Source organism: Saccopteryx leptura, chromosome 1 (assembly GCF_036850995.1).
Source record: "Saccopteryx leptura isolate mSacLep1 chromosome 1, mSacLep1_pri_phased_curated, whole genome shotgun sequence".
In the NCBI taxonomy this organism is placed as follows: domain Eukaryota; kingdom Metazoa; phylum Chordata; class Mammalia; order Chiroptera; family Emballonuridae; genus Saccopteryx; species Saccopteryx leptura.
In genome coordinates, this window is record NC_089503.1 from 259,192,600 (window position 1) to 259,217,996 (window position 25,397).

General features: G+C 46.5%; 2 protein-coding genes across 2 annotated transcripts; both read right to left on the reverse strand.

The window, feature by feature from the left end:
- Positions 1–1,866: 1,866 nt before the first annotated feature.
- Positions 1,867–5,879, reverse strand: CCDC194 (coiled-coil domain containing 194). Its single transcript, XM_066349415.1, has 4 exons — positions 5,535–5,879; positions 3,650–3,746; positions 3,181–3,313; positions 1,867–2,705 (listed from the first exon to the last, which is right to left on the reverse strand). The coding sequence occupies exons 1-4, from the start codon at positions 5,862–5,864 to the stop codon at positions 2,555–2,557; spliced, it is 711 nt and encodes a 236-aa protein (XP_066205512.1). The 5' UTR covers positions 5,865–5,879; the 3' UTR covers positions 1,867–2,554.
- A 3,315-nt stretch (positions 5,880–9,194) lies between these two features.
- On the reverse strand, positions 9,195–11,436 carry BST2 (bone marrow stromal cell antigen 2). Its single transcript, XM_066349363.1, has 5 exons — positions 11,090–11,436; positions 10,447–10,522; positions 10,154–10,214; positions 9,754–9,884; positions 9,195–9,513 (listed from the first exon to the last, which is right to left on the reverse strand). Exons 1-4 carry the CDS (start codon positions 11,387–11,389, stop codon positions 9,773–9,775), a joined length of 549 nt encoding a protein of 182 aa, XP_066205460.1. The 5' UTR covers positions 11,390–11,436; the 3' UTR covers positions 9,195–9,513; positions 9,754–9,772.
- Positions 11,437–25,397: the final 13,961 nt, after the last annotated feature.

A 25,397-nucleotide genomic window follows, 5' to 3' on the forward strand; every position in this document is an offset into this window, starting at 1 on the left:
AAATCCGTGACCAAAGTGCAATGTGAATATCGGCGCGTTTATAACGAAGTGCCACCACATAGGAATAACATTACTTGGTGGGATAAGCAGTTGAAGGAAACCGGCAGTTTGGTGGAGAAACCCCGTTCTGGTAGGCCATCAGTCAGTGATGAGTCTGTAGAGGCTATACGGGATAACTACCTAAGGAGCCCTAAAAAATCTGTGCGTGAGCCCACATCGAACTGCACTAAATAGGTATGAAACTGGGAGAGTTTTCCTTTTACTTGGTGCAGATTTCACATTTCTATAATCTTTTGTTGCTTTCCTGTGACCAGTCAAAAGTGCACCATGACTTTACGGACACACTGTATATATCCAGGATATTCCTGGATATATGTATATAATATCTGAAGTGGATCTTTCTTTTCTTCCAAAGGACTTTCTAGCTAGTTGTTTATATATAGGAAAGTTTCAGTTCATTTTTTTGAGTTTGTTTTTTTTAAAGATTTTTTTATTTATTCAGTTTAGAGAGGGCAGAGAAAGAGAGAGAAAGAGAAAGAAGGGGGGGAGCAATAAGCATCAATTCCTATATGTGCCTTGACTACGTAAGCCCAGGGTTTTCAACCTGTGACCTCAGCATTCCAGGTCGACGCTTTATCCACTGTGCCACCACAGGTCAGGCCTGGGTTTTCTATATATAAAATCATACCACCAATAGATAATATTATTAAGTTAAATTGTTTTTATGTATTCCTCTCAAAAATGCCAACCTGAAATTATAAGGAAACATCATACAAACCCAAACACAGACTGCACAAAATAACTGGCCTGGGTTTTTTAAAAATGCCAATATTATGAAAAGCAAAGACAGACTGAGGAACATTCCAGATTAAAAGATGAAAGAGGCTTCACAAATACAGTGTGTGAACCAAAATACTCTTTTTTAATAAAGAATATTATCAGAACAGTTGGCAAAATGTTCAAGGTCTACAGATTAGATAACAGTATTTTATCAGTCAATTTCCTGATTTTCATAATTGTACCGTGACTATATGAGACAATGTCCTTGTTTTTAGAAAATGCAAACTCAAGTGTTTATGGGCAAGAGGGGAAAAGGAGAAAGCAAAGGTGGTAAAAGTTGACATCTGTGGAATCTGGGTGAACAGTGCCCAGGAGGTCTTTGTACTCACATTCCACTTTTCCTATAAGTCTGAAGTTATGTCAAATATAAAGGTAAAAAACAAAAATAATATGAGATTGTTATTTCAATTATTTTGACCTGTAAATAGTGCTTTTATATGATTCAAACTATAAATCCTCTTCCTCTTTTCTAATATTTGTATATCTTATTTCTTTTTCTTGTTTAATTGCATTGGCTAGTACCACCAAAAAAATATTAAATACTCAGTAGTGGTTCTTCTCATCTTGTTCCTGTATTTGTTGGCCTTTTCAGACCTTTTTTCATTTGATCCATTAGTATGGTGAATTTTATTAACAAATTTATGAATATTGAACCATCTCTACATCTCAGGTATGTTACTTTGATGTTTATTTTTTATTCATTTTAGAGAAAGGAAGGGAGAGAGGGAGACAAAGGCAGGAACATTGATCTGTTATGCATGTGCCCTAACCAGGGATGGAACCCGCAACCTCTGCACCTCAGGACAATGCTCTACCCCAGGGGTCGGGAACCTTTTTGGATGAGAGAGCCACGAACGCCACATATTTTAAAATGTAATTCCATGAGAGCCATACAACAACTCGTGTACGTTATGCATTATCCAATAAAAATTTGGTGTTGTTCTGGAGGACAGTTGTGATTGGTTCCAGCCACCCACAACCATGAACATGAGCGGTAGGAAATGAAAGGATTGTAATACATGAGAATGTTTTATATTTTTAACGTTATTATTTTTTTAATTAAAGATTTGTCTGCGAGCCAGATGCAGCCATAAAAAGAGCCACATCTGGCTCCCGAGCCATAGGTTCCCAACTCCTGCTCTAACCAATGGAGCTATCCAGGCCGGGCTGTTGTGGCGTATTTTTAAAAATGTGTTACTCGGTTCTCTTTGATAAAATTCCATTTGGAAGTTTTGTACCATTTTCACAGGAAGAGGGGTCTGTAGTTTTCTCATTGTTATCTTTGTCAGTTTTTGGTGTCAAGGAGAAGCCAACTCTCTAAACGGGATTCCAGTCACTCATTTCACAAAGCAAACTGAGGCCCAGAGAGAAGTAACCTGTTCAGGCCACTCCCAAGCAAGAACTGGGCCCTAAGTCCCCTTATCTGTGGGATGAAGGCAACACTATCGTTAGAGGGGAATTAAGTCCCAAATCAGTACTATCTCACTGGATGACTAAATGGGCCTGTTTCTTGTCTGTAGAGTAAGAACAAGATGGTTCGGGAGCGAGGATGGAGCCTCCTTTCTGTTTCCGATCAGAGCAGCTGGTCTAAAGCTGAGCGTTGATGGATACCGACTGGGCATCTTATCCAGTGTGGGCACCTCTATACGTGTCCCCTTGGACTGTACAGTGTCCGTCCTCCTGGCCTCCAGCCCATATCCTGCAGGGGGCTGACTCACCCTCCTGTGCGCCGTGCTGGCCGCCGGCAGCCCCCAGAGGGTCTGGGGCGAGAGCGAGAGCGGGGGCTGGGCCGGGGCCGGGACCCAGAGCGGGGCCGGGGGAGCGACACTCTGCGCTGGGCGTCCATCTCGGCTTCCAGGGCTTTACTATCGGGAAGGAAAAGGGGCCGGTCAGCACCTGGACCGCCAACTCCAGAGACCCCAGCCTTTTTCTTCCTTCCTGGAAAATCCATCCCCTAGGATCCCAATCTTTCTTCACTCCTGGCCATTCCTGACCCATCCCCGGACACTTCCAGCGCCTTCTCCAGAAGCTCCGCTACCGATCCTCGGCCCCTCACTCGATACTTCTTTCTCCTTGCACCCTTCTACCACCCTTCCAGGGACCCCCATTTGCGCCCGACCGCAAGAATCCATGCCTCCAGAGCGCCAGCCCCAACTTGGGGATCCCCTCCCCTACCCATCACCCCTTGGTCAAACTTCGGTATGTCCACTTGGATCCTCCCCCTCAGTCATCTCCCCAAGCCCCCGCCCTTTACAGTGTCCATATGATGATTGGGCAAAAGGACGAGGGTTTGTGCAACCATTGGTCGTGCACCCCGTCCGTTCGCAGCCTCTCACTCACACGAGCTCGCGCAGCACCACCTCCCGGGCCATGCAGGCTCCACCCTCGGCCTCGGCCGCGCGTGCGCGCCGCTGCTCCTCTTCCAGCAGTCGCTTAGACTCGGTGGCTGCAGCTTCACAGCGCGCCAGGGCTTCTGCGGGCGAAGCTGGTACGGTCAGGCCGGAGACCAGTCCCCCAACGCCGCACGCCGGCGTCCGAGTTTATAGTCTGCCTACTATTTGTGTGCTTTGCTTTATTTGAATTAAATTTGGGTAGGTTTGCATTGCTTTTGGAAGTCGTTCACGTGGCGTTTGCATATTTTTTGCATTTGCGTTTCTGTGACCTTTGCATGTTATGTGCATTTCTTTAATAAAAGTTTCCGCGTTCGTTTGCAAGTCGTTTGCACCTGTGTGTGTCATTTGCATAGCATGGTACCTTCTAGGCTCCTCCCACCTCTAGCCCTGCCCAACGCCCATGAGCCCCAACACACCTGTCAGCGCCCCGTTCTCGGCCCCCATCTGAGTCCCCTGTGCCTTGGCCTCGTCCATCTCAGTCTCCAGTATCATCAGTTGGGTCTGAAGCCGGCTCTGCGGAGTGGAGGGGAAGTGAGGGGTAATACTGGGAGAGCAGAAGTGAATCGGCCCTGCCTCTTTCTAGGGGAGACTGAAATGACATTGGTGTTCCCTGCGCTTTGTTGGAATGTCCTTTGGAGTCCTGTAGTTATAAAACACAGAAATGGCCGCTGACATGGTGACATGCCTGCCTGGAAGAAGGTCTCTGCCTAGGTCCACTGTCCCCAAACCCCAAGTCACAGGAATGTGGAATGGGTTTAGCTCTGCATTCAGACTACAGTTCCAATTCCAGCAACATCTAGACTTGCTGACTGGGGTTTCGATCTAACACAAGCACATTTAGTGGTTGACAATGATTAGGTTTTTCACCTCTGCGAGAAATTCTGTAGAGCAACTAGCCTGGCCTCAGAGCATCTTCCAACCACAGGAAAACTCTTTTTTTTTTTTTTTTTTTTTTTTTTTGTGGCAGAGACACAGAAAGGGACAGATAGACAGGAAGGGAAAGAGATGAGAAACATCAATTCTTTGTTGTGGTTCCTTAGTTGTTCATTGATTGATTTTTCATATGTGCCTTGACCAGGTGGGCTACAGCAGATCGAGTGACCCCTTCCTTGCTCAAGCCAGTGACCTTGGGCTGAAGCTGGTGAGCCTTGCTCAAACCCGATGAGCCCGCACTCAAGTTGGCGACCTCGGGGTCTTGAACCTGGGTCCTTCGTGTCCCAGTCCGACGCTCTATACACTGCACCACCGCCTGGTCAGGCCAGAGGAAAACTCAACTTCAGCAGTGCCTCACCTCTCCCTTAGGCAAGCAGAAAAGGGTAAAGGGTCTGTTTTTTTTTTTTTTTTGTATTTTTCTGAAGCTGGAAAGGGGAGAGACAGTCTGACAGACTCCCGCATGCGCCCGACAGGGATCCACCTGGCACGCCCACCACGGGGCGACGCTCTGCCCACCAGGGGGCGATGCTCTGCCCCTTCGGGGCATCGCTCTGCCGCGACCAGAGCCACTCTAGCGCCTGGGGCAGAGGCCAATGAGCCATCCCCAGCGCCTGGGCCATCTTTGCTCCAATGGAGCCTCGCTGCAGGAGGGGAAGAGAGAGACAGAGAGGAAGGAGAGGAGGAGGGGTGGAGAAGCAGATGGGCGCTTCTCCTGTGTGCCCTGGCCGGGAATTGAACCCAGGACTTCCGCACACCAGGCCGACGCTCTACCACTGAGCCAACCGGCCAGGGCCAAAGGGTCTGTTTTGATTTCTAAAATTTACATGCTGTTCAACCTCTGCTGAACCCGGTTCAAAGAGGTACATAGTAGTTAATTAATATAAGTGGTTGGGACTTTGAGGATGGTTTTTCTGTTAGGCCTAGGGTTGGGCAGGGTTAAAAAAAAGTCTTCGAAGGAGGTGGCCAAAGGAAAAGAGAGAACCTTGCTGGTACCTCCTCCAAGAAGCCAACTTTAGCCCCCTAATTACAGTTGACATAAATATCCTTTTCCCAAAATAGGACTGTGACACTGACTAAGGAGGGGTTGTTGAGTGAACACCTGGGGGAAAGGATAAAACAGGAACTCCCTAGATGGGCTCAGGGGTCTAGGGTTTCTCTAGCCACCACTGTTTATCTGGCAATAGCAGAGGACAGTGGGACCTTCTAGATCAGAAGGGTGAACTGGCATTGTAGGAGTTGGGATTATGGTACTATTCTCATTCGCATTGAAGAATTGGGGAAACTAAGGTGGAGGATGGCATCCCTGGGGGTAATAGGTACTCTTCCCTCACATTCTGGATGCCCCAGCCCCCAACACTGCCCACCTACCTGGCGGCCCTTACAGGCTGTTAGAGCCTCCTCCAGCTCCCGATGGACACTCTTGGCCTGGTCCAGCTGTTTGGCCAGAGCTTCCTCACGTTGAGCAGCCTCTGCCAGCCGTTGCTGCAGCTCCTGGACCTCCCGCGCAGAGTCCCCAGGGTGCACCGTGGTGTTGACCCCTGGCTCCAGCTCTGGGCAGCGAGACCCCCTAGATGCCGCGGCCGCCAGATTCCAGGCCAGTAGGGCCGCTCCAGCTGCAGCTGCCGCCAGGAACACCGCAGCCCCACAGAGGGCAAGCACCCGCCAAGCGCGCCCTGGCTCTGGCCCTGGCTCGGCCATGCCGCTGTCCACAGGTCTGGCCCCAGACAGCCACGAGCATTTAATTGGCACCTTGGGACACCCACAGTTCCGCCCAGCCAGGGCATGTTTCCCAAGACCTTTGGGAGGAGCTGGATCCCCACCAGGGGCCAGACCAATCTACTGCAGGACTGGCGTCCTGAGTCCCAGTCTTGCCTATGCCTTGCGTGTGCAGTCCTCTGAGTCTGTTTGCCGTTCTGTGAAGTGGGGATGGCGGTATGTCTTTAAGGCTCAGTGACAATCATGTGAGCACATCCAGGCAAAGTACCTATCAGCAAAGGGGCACTTGCTGAGGAGCTAAGGGCATATTGTCCCCATTCTGTTTGTGGAGAAACCAAGGATAGAAGATTAAAGGCTACTCTACCGACTAAGATGGGCCTGGGTCAGGCTTCACACTTTCTGTGACCAACTCGGAAGGCCAGAGGGTTGACACAAGATGGACCGGCTGCATCTCCCTTCTTGTCCTATACTGGTCCACCAGGGAAGCAATCTTACAAGGTGAATCAGATCCAGGCCAGTTTACAAGTCCCTCTCAAATCTCCTCCTCCTTCTCTGTCCCCCCTCTTCCTCCTGCCCTCCCCCTTTTATCTCCTCCTAGCCTTGCTCCATTTTTATCTCCTCTTCCCCCTTCTCCCTACTTTCCTTTCTTTTATCTCCTCCCCACTTTTTCTTTTATCTCTAACCTTCACTTTTTCCTAATCTGTCACCCTCTTCTTCCTCCTCTTCCTTCTTCCCCTGCAAGGCCTCCAGCACATCTTTGACTGCCTTTGCTTCTCCTAGGTACCCTCCAGCTCTCCTCAGTGCTCTTCTGGCAAGCGTCTTCCCACCATAGGCCCTATGCCAGGGGTCCCCAAACTATGGCCCACGGCCACATGCAGCCCCCTGAGGTCATTTATCTGGCCCCCGCTGTACTTCCAGAAGGGGCACCTCTTTCCTTGGTGGTCAGTGAGAGGAGCACATTGACCATCTCATTAGCCAAAAGCAGGCCCATAGTTCCCATTGGAATACTGGTCAGTTTGTTGATTTAAATTTACTTGTTCTTTATTTTAAATATTGTATTTATTCCCGTTTTATTTTTTTATTTTAAAATAAGATATGTACAGTGTGCATAGGGATTTGTTCATAGTTTGTTTTTTTTTATAGTCCAGCCCTCCAATGGTCTGAGGGACAGTGAACTGGCCCCCTGTGTAAAAAGTTTGGGGACCCCTGCCCTATGCTGTTCCCTCTGCCAGAGGGCCCTCATCTGCCGCTGTGACGAACTATCCTTCATCCTTTATGAATTGCTGTCTCTAGAACCCTCCCCTCTCCAACTACCTCAGGCAGTGTTTGATCAACTTTCTCAGCTCTGCTGTGATTTTCCCTGTCCTGTTTGACTGATTCCTGGCTGCCTCCTCTGTCAGACTGGGTAAATAAATCACTAAAAAGCAAAACTCACATCTGCCTGGTTCCCGCTGCCCCAGCCTGCTCCTGGCACACAGCAGATGTGCAGGAAATGTGAGCTGAGTAAACACTGTGAACTAGAATTCTAGTGAACACACACACGCGCGTGCGCGCCCACACACACACACACACACACACACACACACTCCACCTCCATCCCTCTTATTTCATAAAATCAGAGCCCAGAGAGGCCAAGTCTCAGACCAGGGATGCACAGCAGCTGCTCGTCACTGTCAGATTCCTACTGGAGTTGGAATCCCTACAGACCTGTAGGGCTTGAGTCCTGACTTCTCAATCCCTGGCTGGGTTGTCACAGCCAGCAAGGGAAGTGAAGTATTTTTAGGAAGGAGAGAAGTTTATAATTGGGCCATTGTGTGGGGGTTTCAGGGGAGAAATTGAGCAGGTGATATTATCTTATTGAGCAAACCTAACCCCCTTCATCAGTGAAACACAGCCCAGGCATGGGGGCAGCAACACTGTTTTGGAACATCCTAACAGCCCAAGCTAGGAGTGGGAGTGGAGGATGGTGGGGAAAGGGAGAAAGACTGAGGTCATATAGTCACTATGTGAATGGTTTGCTTCCTGGAAATCAAGGGAACATATTGGAAGCCAAGAGATCAGTTGCAGCTGAGGACCCTGAGCAAGTCCAGGCACTTCTATGGACCTGTTTCCTCATTTGTTAGACGGAGTTGTTGGTGGGGAGGGAAACGACTCAACCATAGTAAAAGGACTTCATGAGCTCTTACTGAGCCCTCCTATAAGCTGGGGATACAGAAGTAGGGGGCACCGCAGCCTCCCCATCAAAAGCAGAGGTTCTCACTGGATATGATTTTGACCCCAGGGGACACTTGGTAATGTCTGAATGCATTTTTTTTGTTGTCACAACCAGGAGGTAGGAGGCTATGGCACCTAGTAAGTGGAGGCCAGGGATACTGCGTGACATCCTACCCATCCAGGGCAGCCTCCACCACAGAGAGCACTCTAGTCCAAATGTCAACAGTGTGTCAACAGCTTAGAGATTGAGAAACCCTGCCCTACAATGTCAGAGTGAGGCAGGAAGGAAACTGACAAGGTCTGTGCACAGAGAACTGGTCTGGGAGGGTGAGGAGTGGTGAGCAAGGGGAAAGGAGGGGACAAGGTTTACAGGAGAGACTGTGGCGAGGATGGTGTTTGGGGGTCCCTGGGTGGACAGCAGGAGCCAGAGAGGGCATGTCTACTGACTAACTGGTCTGGAGATTGTGGGACCTGAGAGCAGTGCAGAATTTTGAGAAGATACAAAGGTCCTGGCCAAGTGCCAGGCACAGGAAGTTGCCTGGACAATAGCTGGGATTTCAGGAGAACTTGGAGCAAGGAAGATAACAAACAAAGAAGGATTAATGGGGCATGGAAGGACCCAAGAGAGTGGGTGAAGGGTCTATCAGGATGGTGGCCCTCCATTTTGGAGAAGCGAGAGACTCTCCGGAGGAGGAGGTCTGCATGATGAATAAGAATTTGGGGGATGGAGAAAGGGGGCACATATGACAAAGGCCTGGCTTGGATGTGTCTTGTCTGTAGATCTAGGTCTGAATCCCAGCCCCATACATTACATGGAAGGGGATCGGGAACCAGGACAAAGTGTCCCTCTCATCAGAGCCTCTGTTTCCTCATTGGAACCATGGCATCAGGAGACTGGTGAGGAGATGAGAGAACGCTGAGCACTTGGTGAGCACTGATGGGGGTGTACAGTCCTTTTGAGATGATCCCAGTGGAGAAGAGGGCTGGGTAGGCAGTGAGGTTGTACCTGCCCAAATCCTATGGGTTTCTGGAAACATTTTGGAGCAAGGAAGTTCCCAGATACTTGGGAGTGACACTGACGTACCAGAAACTTCAGAGTAAGGTTGTTCCCCCCAAAATGCATGTTTACTTTTTGGAATCCAAATACACCAGAAGAAAATGACTTGAAACCATGACAGCAAAAAGCAGATGGCCCCCATTTCATGATCTTCCCAGCTTGGGAGTGAGGGGGTAGCCTTGGGCCAACTCTGGTACTTCTTCACCCTCAAGGCTGCCCCATGAACCCCCATCCTGCCACCTGGCCCCCACACCTCCCCCAAAATTGTCTCTTCTCCCCAAAGGTTCTGCCTGCTGCTATGTGACTCCTCAGAACTGGTCAGCTCAGGGAAGCCGGAACAAGACCAGTGCAGGTCGTGGCCTAAGAGACATAATAAGGGAGACTCAGGGTGGAATTGAGGTGGGTAGGATGTGATCCCGCCCCTCACAAGCCTCTCCTCAGCCTTGCCACACTGTAAGGCTATTCCCTCCTCACTGAGGTCCTTCTCTCTCCCTCCCAAACACCCTTCTCATCTGTGTCCAGCTCCCAGTGCCCTCCCCACAAGGCAGGCCACCACTGTCCCTGCCTCCCTCCCATCCCTCTCCAGCTCCCCCTCCTTACCAGCCGGTGTCCTGGGACGTCAGGCCAGCAGAGCCCAGAGGCTCAGGGTCAGGAGCACAGTGATCTCCAAGGGGCTGAGGCTGTTCCCGGGGTTGGAGTTCGTTTTCAATGTACAGGACTTGTCCTTTTTTCTGGGGTGGAGGTGAGGAAAACTAAGGCAGCTGCCAGACCTGTCTCCACTAGCGCTGGGTTCCTTGCCCCTCAGAAACTCTCCTTTCCCACCAAATCCCTGAGGACGAGAGTGGGCAGCTGCCACCCATGGCTGGGTGACTTGAGGGACAAGACTGGGACTCAAATTGTGCCCCCCAGAACAATGGGAAAATTTTAAGCTGAGGCGATCTTGCGTCTTGGGGTAGGTCTGGAGGGGTTAGGGGGTATGGCCAGGTGTGCGTGTCCCAACCTTAGTTGCTCAAGCTCCGTGTGTGCGTCCTGAAGCTCCTGCTTTAATTTCTCGATCTCCCCTAGGGTGGGACAGAGGGCGTGTTGGCACCATGTCAGGACCCCACCTCTAGCTCCATCCTCTTCTGAGCACACCTTGGGAATCTGGCATTACCCTTTCCACCTCCACAGGATCCTGGTCCCATCCCTCTCTCCTGACCCCCACCCTGGGACCTCCCACCTCCCTCCTTTTTAATACTTGACCTGCTCCTCCAAGCCCCCTTAACAGAACCCCAATGCCTGTATTTTTCTCACCTTGAAGCTCTTGCACTAGTTCCTGTTGCCTGTGGCCCTGAGCCTTCTCCTTCTCCAAGGAATCCGTCAGGGTTACCTAGAATGTGGTGGAAGGGTGGGGCTATCAGAAACCGAGGTTTCGTCCCTGGTGGGCTTGGCTTCTGTCCTTGTGTCATGACCACCTCTCCAGGCCCTGGGGTCAGAGGGGCTCAGATCCAAACCCCTTTCAGGGTTCCCTCCAACCCTTAGGATTGCAGTGGAAATATCAAGAGTCCCTGCCTTCTTCAGCGTCCCCAACCCAACCCAACTCAGCCTCCAGAGTGGATTTCTGCTCCCCCAAGATTGTGCTCAAAGGGAGCTTCTAGCTTCCCCAGACCAATGCCACGGAGTTTGGAGATTCATCTACATCCTAGTGGGGATCCTGAGGTTCCTTATTAGGGTGCTCTGGGGGATTTAAGTTGCCACCCCCACACCAGCATTCTAGGGAGAGCTTAGAGGTCCCCAAACCCTGCTGGGAAATTCAGGTTCCTGATATAGCTAGAGGCCCAGGTGTGGTTTCAAGACCTATATCAATCTTCACCTAGACCCTGAGGGGTCCCTCAAGCAACTAGACCCTGGGGGTCTCTCCAAGCATGGGCCCTTTGTAGGAGTGGCAGTGGCTTACCACAGTCATGTTGCAAGAGGCAGCGTGGCCCTCAGTCTCTGCTAAGACTTCCTGGGCCTGGATCAGCTGATGCTTCAGGAGTTGGGTGCTGTTCCAACACTCCTGCTCGGCCCGGAGACCATCCTTGCAAGCCTTGCTGTTGGCCTTGACACCAAAGATGATCAGGAGCACAAACAGAATCGCCACCAGTAGGAGAAGCGGGATCCACATCCTCTCCCTCAGCTTGTTGCCCCCCAGCTTCAGCTTCTTTGAATCATCATCCATGGGCACAGGCAAATAGTGGTACAAGGTGGGTGCCATCCAGATCTGCCCTGGGCTGTAGGGAGCTTGAGTGGGAACACTGAAAGGAAGCTAGAAAATTCCACAGGCTGGAGCTGCCCCTTATTAGCATAGGAGTCACATTGACCAATGAAAAGTGCCAGAAGAATCCCCTGCCCTAGAAATTCTTGAATAATCTGCAGGAAGAGAACCCTTGTTTCAATTTCAGTTTTCAGTTTCCAGTTTCAGTTTCCCAGAAAAGAGGTACATTGTTGCTGCCAAATTATGGCCTTGGCCCTTCTGGGCTTGGTACTGGCCCATGAGCTTCTGAGGGAGGGGAGCTACTTAGGAGACCCCATCACAAGTCCCTGTCCTTCCACTGTGTTTCCGAGGGTTACAACTGCAGTTGCTGAATGCCTAAGGCATGCTAGCCTTGTGTTCCTGTGTACTGGCACCTGAAAAGGCAGAGGCCATCCTTAGTCCTGTTCCTAGCTGGGGAAATCGAGGCTGAGAGGTGAGTGCTGGACTGGGCACAGGCAAGCCCACGCACGGTCTGACCCAAGAGGCTGGGTTTTATGTTCAGGGATCTTTGTAGTGACCCAATAAGAGTTCGCTTAGCATCTCTGTTATTATCTCAGAGGGGACCAGAGGGAGCCATAGAAGGTATCATAGGAGGGTCACCCCTCTACCTGGACCACTTAAAGCCACTCAACAGCCAAATGACAAAAGACAGGAGATGATATTGCTGCAGAGGCCCGGGGGAGCTTGTGTGTCCCATGAGCAGAGGTTTTCCTCCCTCCCAGACCAGGACCTCAGGTGCAAAGACACAGCTTTGGATAAAGCTGTCTTATTTGAGCTATACTGTAGTGGTCCTCAAACTTTAGGGTCAACTTGAGACCACAATTGCGGGTCAGAGGCCAAGGCTGTGTGTGAATAGCACTGCTTCCCTTTGGGACTCTGGAAAAGCAATTTCCTTTCTGCCTTAGTTTCCATGTTTGTAAAATGGGGATGATAATAATAGGTTTTCATGCCCCTCTAAATTTTGCAACCAAGACGAGTGCCTTACTTACTTCACTCTAGTCCTGGCCCTGCAAACAGAAAGTTTGTGGGTTTTCCCTCTAAAGCAGTTATGCCAGCATTCTTCTGGGAGTTGCTTAGGTTAAGGTCCAAGCACTTGTGACAAAGGCTGATTGGGAGACTAAGAGGTAAAATCTTTGGGAAAGTGATGAGTGAAGAGGAGGGTGTTGTGATCATTGATGAGGAAATAATGATGCACCCATGCCATTGGACACCTTAATACCAACCAAGAAAAGCAAAAGTACAGTGTGGGGGTGGAAAAATACATTTTCCTTTCACCTTTCCCAAGTTCTTCTGGCTAACCTAATAATCAGATTAACACAAAACAGATTAACAAGAAAAAACCAACTTTATTTTTTTAAATTTATTTATTGATTGACTTGAGAGAGAGAGAGGAAGAAAGAGAGAGAAACATTAGTTTGTTGTTCTACTTATTTATGCATTTAAATTCATTGGTTGATTGTTGTATGTGCCCTGATGGGGAAACAAATCCACAACCTTGGCATATTGGGATGACACTGTAACTGAGCTACCTGGCCATGATGAAAACAACCAACTTTATTACATATCACATATTTATCACATTTGACAACTTTATTACATATTTATATTGTGCTATAAGAATATAAAACCCCAAGACAGACTGGGCATTTTAGGCTTCGATGCCATCTGGAGCTAGGGAGGAGGGCGAGTTGTGGTTTTCTTTTTTTTTTTCTTTTCTTTTTGTATTTTTCTGAAGCTGGAAATGGGGAGGCAGTCAGGGTTTTCAAAGGGGAGGTGGACATGGAAAAGCAAATATTTGGTAAATATTGGGAGAAAGCTCCAAAGGTCTAAATTCAGTATCTATTTCAAACAACTGACACAAAGCCTTATTCAAATTCATCAATTTTAACAGAAGAAACTTACATAAGCCCTGGCTGGGTAGCTCAGTTGGTTGGAGCATTGTCTGATATGCCAAGGTTGTGGGTTTGATCCCTGGTCAGGGCATATACAAGAATCAACCAGTGAATGCATAAATAGGTGGAACAACAAATTGATGTTTCTTTCTTTCTCTCTCTCTCTCTCTCTCTCTCTCTCTCTCTCCTCCTCTTCCTCCCTGCCCTAAAATAAATAAATAAATAAACCTACACAGGTAAGCCAGCTGTTCCCAGTGGTGGTAGACTGGGAAAAATCCTCACCTCTCCCAGAACAGGGTCCCTTTTTGTAGAGAGTTAATAGTGTAAAGGAGGTTAATAGCAAAATCATATGGTGGGTAGTTACGTAGACCACCAGAAAGAACAATGCATTCCTAAATTATAATGTAAGGTGTTTTCCCCGCTGAGGAAGAAGGAAGGGCGTAGCCACCAAGTGTGGTATAGGAAAAGTTTTATTTAATAGAGAGCTTCCCAGACGGTGTTCTCTGGTCCGCGAGACAGGGACCAAAGAAGTTGCGGGGGGGGGGGGGGGTAATTTATAGGGACGTTAAGGTGGTCGAGTTGATATGACGTGGTGAAATTTTATTGGCTGACTGATGGTCATTCTTTTTCAAAGGGCTCCATGTTAGATAGGGGCGCTGCTATTCATCTGGCTACTTCCTGCTGGTTAGGGGCTTAGTGGGGAAGGGAGGTTGGAAGGTGGTGGCTCTGAGGGGAGTCACGTATATGGATGTAGGAACATCTAGTTGATCATGACTCGAGAAACTTTGCGGAGGCAGTCTTGTAAGAATTTTAAAAAGAGGGAGTAAAGCCTGACCAGGCGGTGGCGCAGTGGATAGAGCTTCGGACTGGGATGCGGAGGACCCAGGTCTGAGACCCCGAGGTCACCAGCTTGGACCCAGGGTCGCTGGCTCGAGCAAGGGGTTACTTGGTCTTCTGTAGCCCCACGGTCAAGGCACATATGAGAAAGCAATCAATGAACAACTAAGGTGTTGCAACGAAAAACTAATGATTGATGCTTCTCATCTCTCTCCGTTCCTGTCTGTCTGTCCCTATCTATCCCTCTCTCTGACTCTCTCACTGTCTCTGTAAAAAAAAGAAAAAGAAAAAAGAGAAGTAAATATGAGTGATATGTTGATAATTAGAAGAGAACTTAGAATAGGGGCAGCCCAGGTGAGGATGGGTGGCTGCCATCAGGAGTTAAGCGGGTTATAGGAAGAGAGGTCCTTGTGCAGTTTCTCTTGCAGACAGACGGTTGAGGACATCGATGCTTTCTTCCATTGGGCCAGTTTCATTGAACAGCATTGCTTCTTGCTTTAACTCACTCTGGATGCAGGTTTCTTGTGGCAGGGACAGGAGTAACAGGAGGATCTGCAGGGCCCAACCTTTTGGTGAGTCAGAGATGGGTAGGGCCCAGGGGTTCCCACTGCCAGCAGTCCTGCATAGGGGCAAGCTTGAGGCAAGAGACATGGTTAGAAATGAGGGTAGTATTGCTTATGAGGGAGCCCTTGGTAGTGAGGAAGGTGGTGGCCTGATGGAGGAGGGGCTTAAGAACACAGAGGAGAAGGGAGGGGCTCCTGGTGGGCAAGGGAGGAGAAAGAGGGACTAGTATTTGCAGGTGAATGAGAAACAGGATCCTGCAAAGGGAGAGGAGGAGCCGGATAGGACCGAGGGAGCCGTGTAGGAGGGGAAGAAAATTGGGGGTCAGCGAAGGAGGAAAGATCAGGAGTGGAGAGTTTAGCTGAGGTTTCTCTGGCCTAAAAGGGCTTGCGCGTAGAAGAGGTGGCACAGAGATTAGGACAGGAGCGCAAATATTAGAAGCCCTGAATGTAAAGGTGTTGTGGACCAAAAATGGCAAAAAGCCATTTTAGATTCGAGGCTTAGCAAAAGGCTAAGTTCTCCCCCCTTCACCTCCATATTTGACTATGAGGCTGAGTATTTGCACCCACTCCACTTGCTTCTTTGGGTTGCTGGAAGCAATATACATGCCCTTCCTCTGACTCTTTGTTTTCCAGTGTTGGTAGATTTCACTAATGCATCCTGTTTTATGCCTTGGGAGAGTTCCTGTCTGAGCCTTGGATGTGCAACTTTGTATCAGGGTCCTTGATTTGCATATGGCTATATAATAAATCGAACTGGGGCTAGGGGCACTTGGATACTGCCAGGTATTTTGAAGAGTCCTCCCGGTCCCATAGTTTTTGTTTTGATAAGTGTGTTTCCTTAATTCTGCACCGTTAATTCTGCACCGTTATTTGGAGCTGCGCTGGTCCACGGCATAAAGGATCTTTAACCAGTTCTCAGTTCTGTGGCAATAGTTAAATTGGTGAGAATGTTAAAATCGAAAGTCCCTTCAGGAGGCCACCTGGTCTGGTTATCCAGTGGGTTCTGTGACCTGGACACAGTGGAGAAGAACAGTTTCTTCTTCTTTAGGGAGGGAGAGATTTCGGATAAGGAACTCCAGGAGTGTTTTTGAGTCAGGTTTCGATTCCTGTGCCTTCCATGCCTCCCTCAGTTCTTGGAGTGATCAGAGATGAGAATTGGCATCCCGCAACTTAAGCTCTGGTCACCGGATGGTTAGGTAGAGTGGGTAGGTCGGGACATCTCCACAGGCACACATGCACTCAGAACAGATAAGAGGTCTCTGACACAGCTGTGATTACGGACAGGGAATCTAGGTGGAAAGAACTGAGGGGAGGCTGGAGGTAGGGGACTTACCGCACCGTGTGCCAAGGTGGGTGAAAAGTTGGAGATCCTGGTTCTTCCTCAGAAGGGAAGGGGAGAGGAATGGCCCCAGTGGGCTTCAAACTCCTCCCGGTTTTGGCACCAAATGTAAGGTATTTTTTCTGCCGAGGAAGAAGGAAGGGCATAGCCACCAAGTGTGGAATAGCAAAAGCTTTATTTAGTAGAGAGCTTCCTAGACGATGTTCTATGGTCCACGAGACGGGGGCCAGAGAAGTCGCACGGGGGGGGGGGGAAATCCACGTGGGGGTAAAATATAGGGTCATTAGGGTGGTCGAGTTGATATGACATGGCAAAATTTCATTGGCTGACAGACAGTCGTTCTTTTTCAAAGGGTTCCTGGGAAGTTTCTTTTGGTGTGCATGGGTGTGGACGGTTCCAGCCACAGTCCCGGGACCTTCCCCCATTGCTAACCGACCTCACAATAACATCAGGTGTTATTACACTCTATACATTCATTAACCTCCCTCCTGGGGCAGGACATTTGTTTTTGGGCTGCATCCAGCTTTCTGAGTAGTCAGCCAAGCATAAGGTCGCAGAGTCACAAAGAGTTCAGCACTCACAGAGAGCATAGCACTTCCCATATGCCTTTGCTGCTGGAGTCATGTGGCATTTCTATAGTGAGTTCCTCTACAGCAGTGATCCCCAACATTTTTTGGGCCACGGACCTGTTTAATGTCAGAAAATATTTTCATGGACCGGCCTTTAGGGTGGGACAGATAAATGCACAAAATAAAATTATGCAACCAGCATAAAAACTGTGGTATTTTTAAATATAATTGTCAAGCTTACGATATTTATTGGGCTAAGTTAAAGGAAGAATGAGCATGTCCTTATTATTCAGGCTGTATTTAAATTTGTTATTCTGACAACGTTTCATGTTATTTATTCTTTCTCTGCAGACCGGTACCAAATGGCCCACGGACCAGAACCAGTCCGCGGCCCGGGAGTTGGGGACCACTGCTCTATTGTAAACAACAAATGTTTGCTGGGCCATCTTTAACAATGGTGTTGTAACAAAACCAACGAGAGTATACAAATGCTCTCTCCAACAAAGTACAAATTTAAAGGAGTCTTTATTCAAAGCCAGGCGACAGCATGGAGACCTGTCAGTCAAATCATGTGACCCCAAACACAGTTTGAAGTTAGCTTTTAAAGACAAAATCACATACTGATTGGGTATAGGGAGGAGGGGGAGCCCAGAGAAGCATGGTACAAAAGCAATAAAACAAAGCACTAGCCTGACCAGGCAGTGGCGCAGTGGATAGAGCGTCGGACTGGGATGCAGAGGACCCAGGTTCAAGACCCCGAGGTCACCAGCTTGGACCCAAGGTCGCTGGCTCGAGCAAGGGGTCACTCGGTCTGCTGGAGGCCCATGGTCAAGGCACATATGAGAAAGCAATCAATGAACAACTAAGGTGTCACAACGAAAAACTGATGATTGATGCTTCTCATTTCTCTCCGTTCCTGTCTGTCTGTCCTTCTCTATCCCTCTCTCTGACTCTCTGTCTCTGTAAAAAAAAAAAAAAAGCACTAAAACACATTCATTAATCTCACTAAAAACTCAATAAATCATACTGACTTATTACAGTGTTTATCTACAGGATCAATTTAAGGAAAAACATTTATAAACACTAAGGTCATAAGTTTTGAAGATGATAACACAGTAGTAATAAATTTCCAAATGCCTAAAAAAAATTTCTAAACATTCGAGGGTTTACGACCCCTGCCACCTGCAATTTTGCAAACCTAACTCCAAGGCCAGGGGTAGGGAGTTTTAGAAAAAGTAAGTTCTGGTGTCCTATAGAATTCAGGGTAGGGAAAAACTAAAATGAAGTTCCATATGCTAAGAGCCTTTAAAGTTACGTATGCTAAAAGCCTTTCTTTTCCACATTTTAATGGGCCTTCCTCGGTTCCTCTCTGTCCATCACACCTAGTTCATATTAAACTATAGCAGATCTGCCTGGCCTGTGGTGGTACAGTTAATAAAGTGTTGACCTGGAACACTAAGGTCACCGGTTCAAAACCTTGAGCACGCATGACAACCAATCAATGAACATCTAAAGTGAAGCAACTATGAGTTGATACTTCTTACTCCTCTCCACCTCCTCTCTCTGTAAAATCAATAGATAAAATCATTTTTTAAAATAAATGTTTATTTTATTTTATTAAGTGAGAGGTAGAGAGGCAGACTCCCACATGTGCCTCAACTGGGTTTCACCCACAAGCTCCCTATTGGGCGATGCTCTGTCCAGCTGGGGCTGCTACTCATTGCTCAACAACTGAGCTATTTTAGTGCTTGAGGCGAGACTGTGGAGCCATCCTCAGCATCCTGTCCAGGGCCAGCCATGGCTGCTGGAGGGGAAGAGAGAAAGAGAGAGAGAGGGAGAGAGGAGGGGTGGGGGGAGAAGCAGATGATCACTTCGCCTGTGTGCCCTCACCAGCAATCCAACCCAGGATTTCCACATGCCAAGCAACACTCTACTGTTGAGCAAACCTGCTGGGGCAATAAATAAAATTTTAAAACAAACAAACAAAAAACTATAGCAGGTCTTTTTCTAATTTTTTTTTAGGCAGTTAGAGAGATGGACAAAGGTTCTTTCTGAGTCTTTTCGTTTCTTGAAAATAACCAGCTTAAAATAGTATCTTCAAAGTCATATTTGGGGTGGCAAATTCTGCTCCCCTCAACAGTAGCAAACACCTCAGCCAAAGGGCACTCCCTATTCAGGAACTGTTTGTGATGAGAGAATATGCTCCCAGCTAGCTTATTGATATAGCAGCCAGCTTCCTGCAAAAGGCCAACTAAAGTATGTGGGTGTGATTAGTGCAGCTATGGGACATGTGGGTGGATGGCTTTTCTTTCACCTGTGACAGGCAGAGAAAATGAGCAATGTCACTACACACCCTGCCCTCTAGCAGCCAAAAGGCTAGCTCAACCGGATGTAAAGTGTTTAGTAAAAACAAATGTGGTTTGAACGCCTTGCTGCCTGTCATAAGCAATGGAACGTTCTCAAAAGGAGTCACTCATAAACATTTGTGTTTTTCCACAGGTTTATTAGAAGAGACCTTCCCAATATGCCATAAATTACACAGAAAGGGGGAGTTTACATAATTGAGTGAGCACAAGAATCGGGGGCAAAGCCCAGACTATTGGTGGTGTCTGCAGTTAGATAGGCAGGTGTCCATCTCAAGCCAGATGGCTGCTGCAGTGGAAGCACAGGTCCAGTGGAGTGCAGGTCCCCTTGGGCTCCGAGAATGACCCATGGTGCAATCAAGATTGAGCTTTGAATGGTCAGAACTCTGAGTTCCAACACAATGAGTGGTGGTCCCACTCATATCAGTGTCTAGGTGGTGTGCCCAAGTGTCTTTACTTGTAGTTTTGGGCATTCCAGGCCCTTCCCAAGGGTGCTCCAGTTATACTCCATTACCTCAGTGTTGGGCATATTGCCGCTTGACATAACTGTCATCACTGACAGTGAGTTTATATTGGATTACCAAAAGATGTCCAAATCCTCTCTGCTCTTGCTTTATACACTGCTGGGAGTCGGATTAAGGTCAACTGAGGCCCTGGGTGCAGAAGAAAATATTGGGCCCCTTAAAAAAAAAGAGAGAGGCGCTGGCCAGTTGGCTCAGTGGTAGAGCGTCGGCCTGGCGTGCGGAGGTCCCAGGTTCGATTCCCGGCCAGGGCACACAGAGAAGTGCCCATCTGCTTCTCCACCCCTCCCCCTCTCCTTCCTCTCTGTCTCTCTCTCCCCCTCCTGCAGCCAAGGCTCGATTGGAACAAAGATGACCTGGGCGCTGGGGATGGCTCCATGGCCTCTGCCTCAGGCGCTGGAGTGGCTCTGGTTGCAACAGAGCGAGGCCCCGGATGGGCAGAGCATCGCCCCCTGGTGGGCGTGCCGGGTGGATCCTGGTCGGGCGCATGCGGGAGTCTGTCTGACTGCCTCCCCGTTTCCAGCTTCAGAAAAATACCAAAAAAATAAAAAATAAAAAGAGAAACAGGGAAAATAAAAATACATGTTAACCATATTTTTAAATAAAAAATATTATGTATTACACTGGGGAACAATTTTTTTTTTCATTTTCTGTTGCATGAGATTTTAGAAGTTTCTATATATTTCTGCATCACTGATTCCAAATCTGAAATCCATTTTTTTGGTGCATGTTCTAGTTTTTATGCAATTTTAATTTCTTTTTGTTACAGTTAATGGCATGCATTGGTTTTTAAATTGGAGTTAAAGGGCAGTGACTCTTGGATTGAACATAACCACAAGGCAATTAATGTTTTACAAACATCACTTTTACATAACTGTAGTTGTTTTTAAATGTAAAAAATTATTATCTGATAAAAACACTCTTATTTTGTTTTAAGATTGAATCATGGCTTCTTTGAGTAGGCATAAATGTAAGAATAGTCTCGCCACCTTCTGTTATATATGTGGCTGTTACACACTTCAACGTCAAAGGCGCAATATTTCATCATTTGTGACACGTGCATATATTGCCTGTTTTCAAGTTCCCCTTGGCGATCAAGACAAGAATTGGGCTCCTCATATTGTGTGTCATAATTGTGAGGAAATGTTTCGTGACTGGACAAAAGGAAAATGCAAAGGAATGCCTTTTGGTATTCCCATGGTTTGGCGTGAACCTAAGGACCACAGCAGTGACTGTTATTTCTGTCTGATCCATACAAAGGGCATCGGCAAGAAAAAATGGCATATGATCGCATATCCTAATATTCCTTCAGCAATACAACCCATCCCACACTCTGAGACACTCCCAGTTCCAGTTTTCAATGGTTTTATTTCTTCTAAGGACAAAGAAAGTGAACATGGTGATCAAGTGTATTTTGGTAAATGCATGAGAAAATGGTTGTAGAATCTGAAGGGTCTTTTTCTGATGCCAAGCAGTCATTTAACCCCTCAGCAGTTTAGCCAACCCAAATTGAATGACTTAGTAAGAATGACATAAAAATTATCCTCGACTTTCTGAAGTATGAGGAGCATAACTGGATCATTTATGTGGATCTTAAAATGGTAAATTTCCTGCTAGGACAACAGAGAGGTTTCACAAAGTATCCTTGCTTTCTGTGTTTGTGGGACAGCCGAGCTCGGGAGAAACACTGGACACAGAAGGAGTGGCCGAAATGTGAAGCTCTGGAAGTAGGGATGCAAAATATTGTGAATGAACCTGTAGTTAATCGAGAAAGGATCATTTCCGCCCTCACTTCACATCAAACTTGGCTTAATGAAGCAGTTTGTTCAGGCTTTGAATAGAGAAAGTGAATGCTTTCAACATATTATTTCTGCTTTTTCTGCCTTGTCTTTCGAGAAGATAAAAGCAGGTGTATTCGATGGACCTCAAATTCGAACCCTCATATGTGATGAAGAATTTGCCAGGAAGATGAATAAGGAGGAGAAAGCAGCATGGCAGTCTTTTGTGGCAGTTATAAAGAACTTCCTTGGCAACAAAAAAGCAGAAAACTATGAACTTCTGGTTCAAAGGATGCTGTTGGCTTTCCATGACATTGGATGTAATATGAGCGTTAAGATTCACTTCCTGAGCAGTCATCTTGATAAGTTTCCCGAAAATCTTGGAGCTGTTAGTGATGAGCAGACTACTGCTGGAGCATCAAACGAGAGTGTCCTCAACAAGTATACAAATGCAAGAGCTACAAACGCAAATTTTGCCTAAATAGAATTTAAATAAGTTTTGCGCAAATTTTATGATTAAAATAAGTATTTTAATATGTTCTATTTTGAAATTGTAGGCAAATTCTGATTCAATCATATCTTTTAGTGTAATAGTGGATTTACTGCATTATATAAATTATTATATTTTCACAAAGATGATGCCCAAGAAGACATCTACGTCATTATGTTAAACTAAATGTTGAAAATTTTACAATAAGATGAAAACCTAAAATCTTGAATTGCAAAAAAACTGTAGCTTACAGAGAAAAACTAATGTCAGATTTGAGATCAGCACAGTTGAATTGGGTAAGAACAAGTGTTTTTGTGGATGCAACAAAAATTTTGTTTCTGCCTGACCAGGCACTGGTGCAGTGAATAGAACGTCAGACTGGGATGCAGAAGATCCAGGTTCGAGACCCCGAGGTTTCCAACTTGAGCACAGGCTCATCTGGTTGGAGCAAAAGCTCACTGGCTTGAGCCCAAGGTCACTGGCTCGAGCAAGGGGTTACTCAGTCTGCTGAAGGCCCGCAGTCAAGGCATATATAAGAAAGCAATCAATGAACAGCTAAGGTGTTGCAACATGCAATGAAAAACTAATGATTGATGCTTCTCATCTCTCTCTGTTCCTGTCTGTCTGTCCCTGTCTGTCCCTCTCCTTGACTCTCTGTCTCTGTAAAAACAAACAAACAAACAAACAAAACCTATTAAAAAAATTTGTTCCCCAGTGTTATTAATGTTAAAATTGCACATATGAAACCAGACTTGGTGTCATTAGAAAGATTGTTAAGTTGGGGTTTTGTGGAGCCCTTCAGAAGTCGGGACCCAGGGTGCATGCCCGGTGTGCCATTAAATTCGCCTCTGCTAGGACCCCACTTAAAAAAGCAGACTGACAACCCAATACTGCATTGGTCAGCCAGTGGGAAGCCTTAAAGCCTAAACAGACCGGCACCATCACCCTACCATCCCTGATGCCCTGCCTGCTCCCGACCTACCAGGGTGGGTGCCTCCTACACCCTGGGATGTCAGCCAAGATTGCTTCCAGGGGAATGTGTCTGGGGTTCTTGGCAACTACTGAGATGGAAGTCAAGAGAGTTCACCACAAAAAAATAGTGCTGAGGCTAGAGGTTTATTATAGCTTGTACATGGCAGGAAGACAGCATTTATAGGGGAAAAGAACATGCTTCCCCTGATTGGATAGCTTGGTTGGTTTGAGTGTCGTCCCCATATGTTAAGGTTGTAGGTTTGAAAAAAATAAAGTACCTAGGAATAAATTTAAGCAGGGAGATTAAAGACTTGTACTCGGAAAATGATAAAACATTGATAAAAGAAATCAGGGAAGATACAAACAAGTGGAGGCATATACCGTGCTCATAGTTAGAAAGAATAAACATCATTAAAATGTCTATATTACCCAAAGCAATTTATAAATTTAATGCAATACCGATTAAAATACCAATGACTTACTTCAAAGATATAGAACACATATTCCAAAAATTTATATGGAACCAAAAGAGAACACAAATAGCCTCAGCAATCTTGAAAAGAAAGAATAAAGCAGGAGGTATCACACTTCCGGATATCAAGTTATATTATAAGGCCATTGTACTCAAAACAGCCTGGTACTGGCATAAGAACAGGCACATAGATCAATGGAACAGAACGGAGAACCCAGAAATAAACCCACACTTTTATGGACAACTGATATTTGACAAAGGAGGTAAGAGCATACATTGGAGTAAAGACAGCCTCTTCAACAAATGGTGTTGGGGAAATTGGACAGCTACCTGCAAAAAAATGAAACTAGACCACCAACTTACACCATTCACAAAAATAAACTCAAAATGGATAAAAGACTTAAATGTAGGCCGTAAAACCATAAGCATCTTAGAAGAAAACATAGGCAGTAAGCTCTCTGACATCTGTTGCAGCAATATATTTGCTGATTTGTCTCCACAGGCAAGTGAAACAAAAGACAGGATAAACAAATGGGACTATATCAAACTAAAAAGCTTCTGCACAGCTAAAGACAATAAAAACAGAATAAAAAGACAAACTACACAATGGGAGAATATATTTGACAATGCGTCTGATAAGGGGTTAATAACCAATATTTATAAAGAACTTGTAAAACTCAATACCAGGAAGACAAACAATCCAATCCAAAAATAGGCAAAAGAAATGAATAGACACTTCCCCAAAGAGGACATACAGATGGCCAATAGGCATATGAAAAAATGCTCAACATCACTAATCATTAGAGAAATGCAAATTAAAACCACAATGAGATATCACCTCACACCAGTCAGAATGGCGCTCATCAATAAAACAACACAGAATAAGTGCTGGTGAGGATGTGGAGAAAAGGGAACCCTCCTGCACTGCTGGTGGGAATGCAGACAGGTACAGCCACTGTGGAAAACAGTATGGAGATTCCTCAAGAAATTAAAAATCGAACTGCCTTTTGACCCAGCTATACCACTATTAGGAATATACCCCAAGAACACCATAGCACTGTTTGAAAAGAAGAAATGCACCCCCATGTTTATGGCAGCATTGTTCACAATAGCAAAGATCTGGAAACAGCCCAAGTGTCCATCAGAGGATGAGTGGATTAAAAAGCTTTGGTATATATATACTATGGAATACTACTCAGCCATAAGAAATGATGACATCGGATCTTTTACAACAACATGGATGGACCTTGATAACATTATACTGAGCGAAATAAGTAAATCAGGAAAAACTAAGAACTATATGATTCCACACATAGGTGGGACATAAAAATGAGACTCAGAGACATGGACAACAGTGTTGGGGTTACAGGGTGGGGGGGAGGAGAGGGAGGGGGTTGGGGGAGGGAAGGGGCACAAAGAAAACCAGTTAGAAAGGTGACAGAAGACAATTTTATCAATGTCACCCCATTAAAATTAATAATAAAAAAAAGTTGTAGGTTTGATCCTTGGTCAGGGCACATACAGGAACAGATTGATGTTTCTGTCTGTCTCTCTCCCTTCCTCTCTCTGTAAAAATCAATAAATAGCCATAGCTGGATAGCACAGTTGGTTAGACTAGAGCATTTTCCCGAAGCACAGAGGTTGCTGGTTCAATCTCCGGTCAGAGTACATACAGGAACAGATCAATGTTCCTGTCTCCCTCTCTCTGTGTCTCTCCTTAACTATCTCTCTAAAATCAACAAAATAAACATTAAAAAAATTAAATAATATTTTTTAAAAGAAAGAAAATTCTTTTTCCTGCCTGACCTGTGGTGGCGCAGTGGTGGATAAAGTGTTGACCTGGAATGCTGAGGTTGCTGGTTCAAAACCCTGGGCTTGCTGAGTCAAGGTACATATGAGAAGCAACTACTACGAGTTGATACTTCCTGCATCTCCCCCCTTCTCTCTCTCTCTCCTCTTTAAAATCAATAAATACAATCTAAAAAAAGAAATTCTGCTCCCTGAACAAAGGCAGAGAGCAGTTTTAAAGAAGTAGAAGTGGGTTTGACGTCTAAGTATGAGGCAGGGACTCCTGCGTTGCAGAGTGCAACTACGTGCGTTGTTACGGTTCTGTGTCTCACTAGCATGTTACGTTTTCACCCAAGGGTGTGTTTTTTACAATTATGATGAGGGT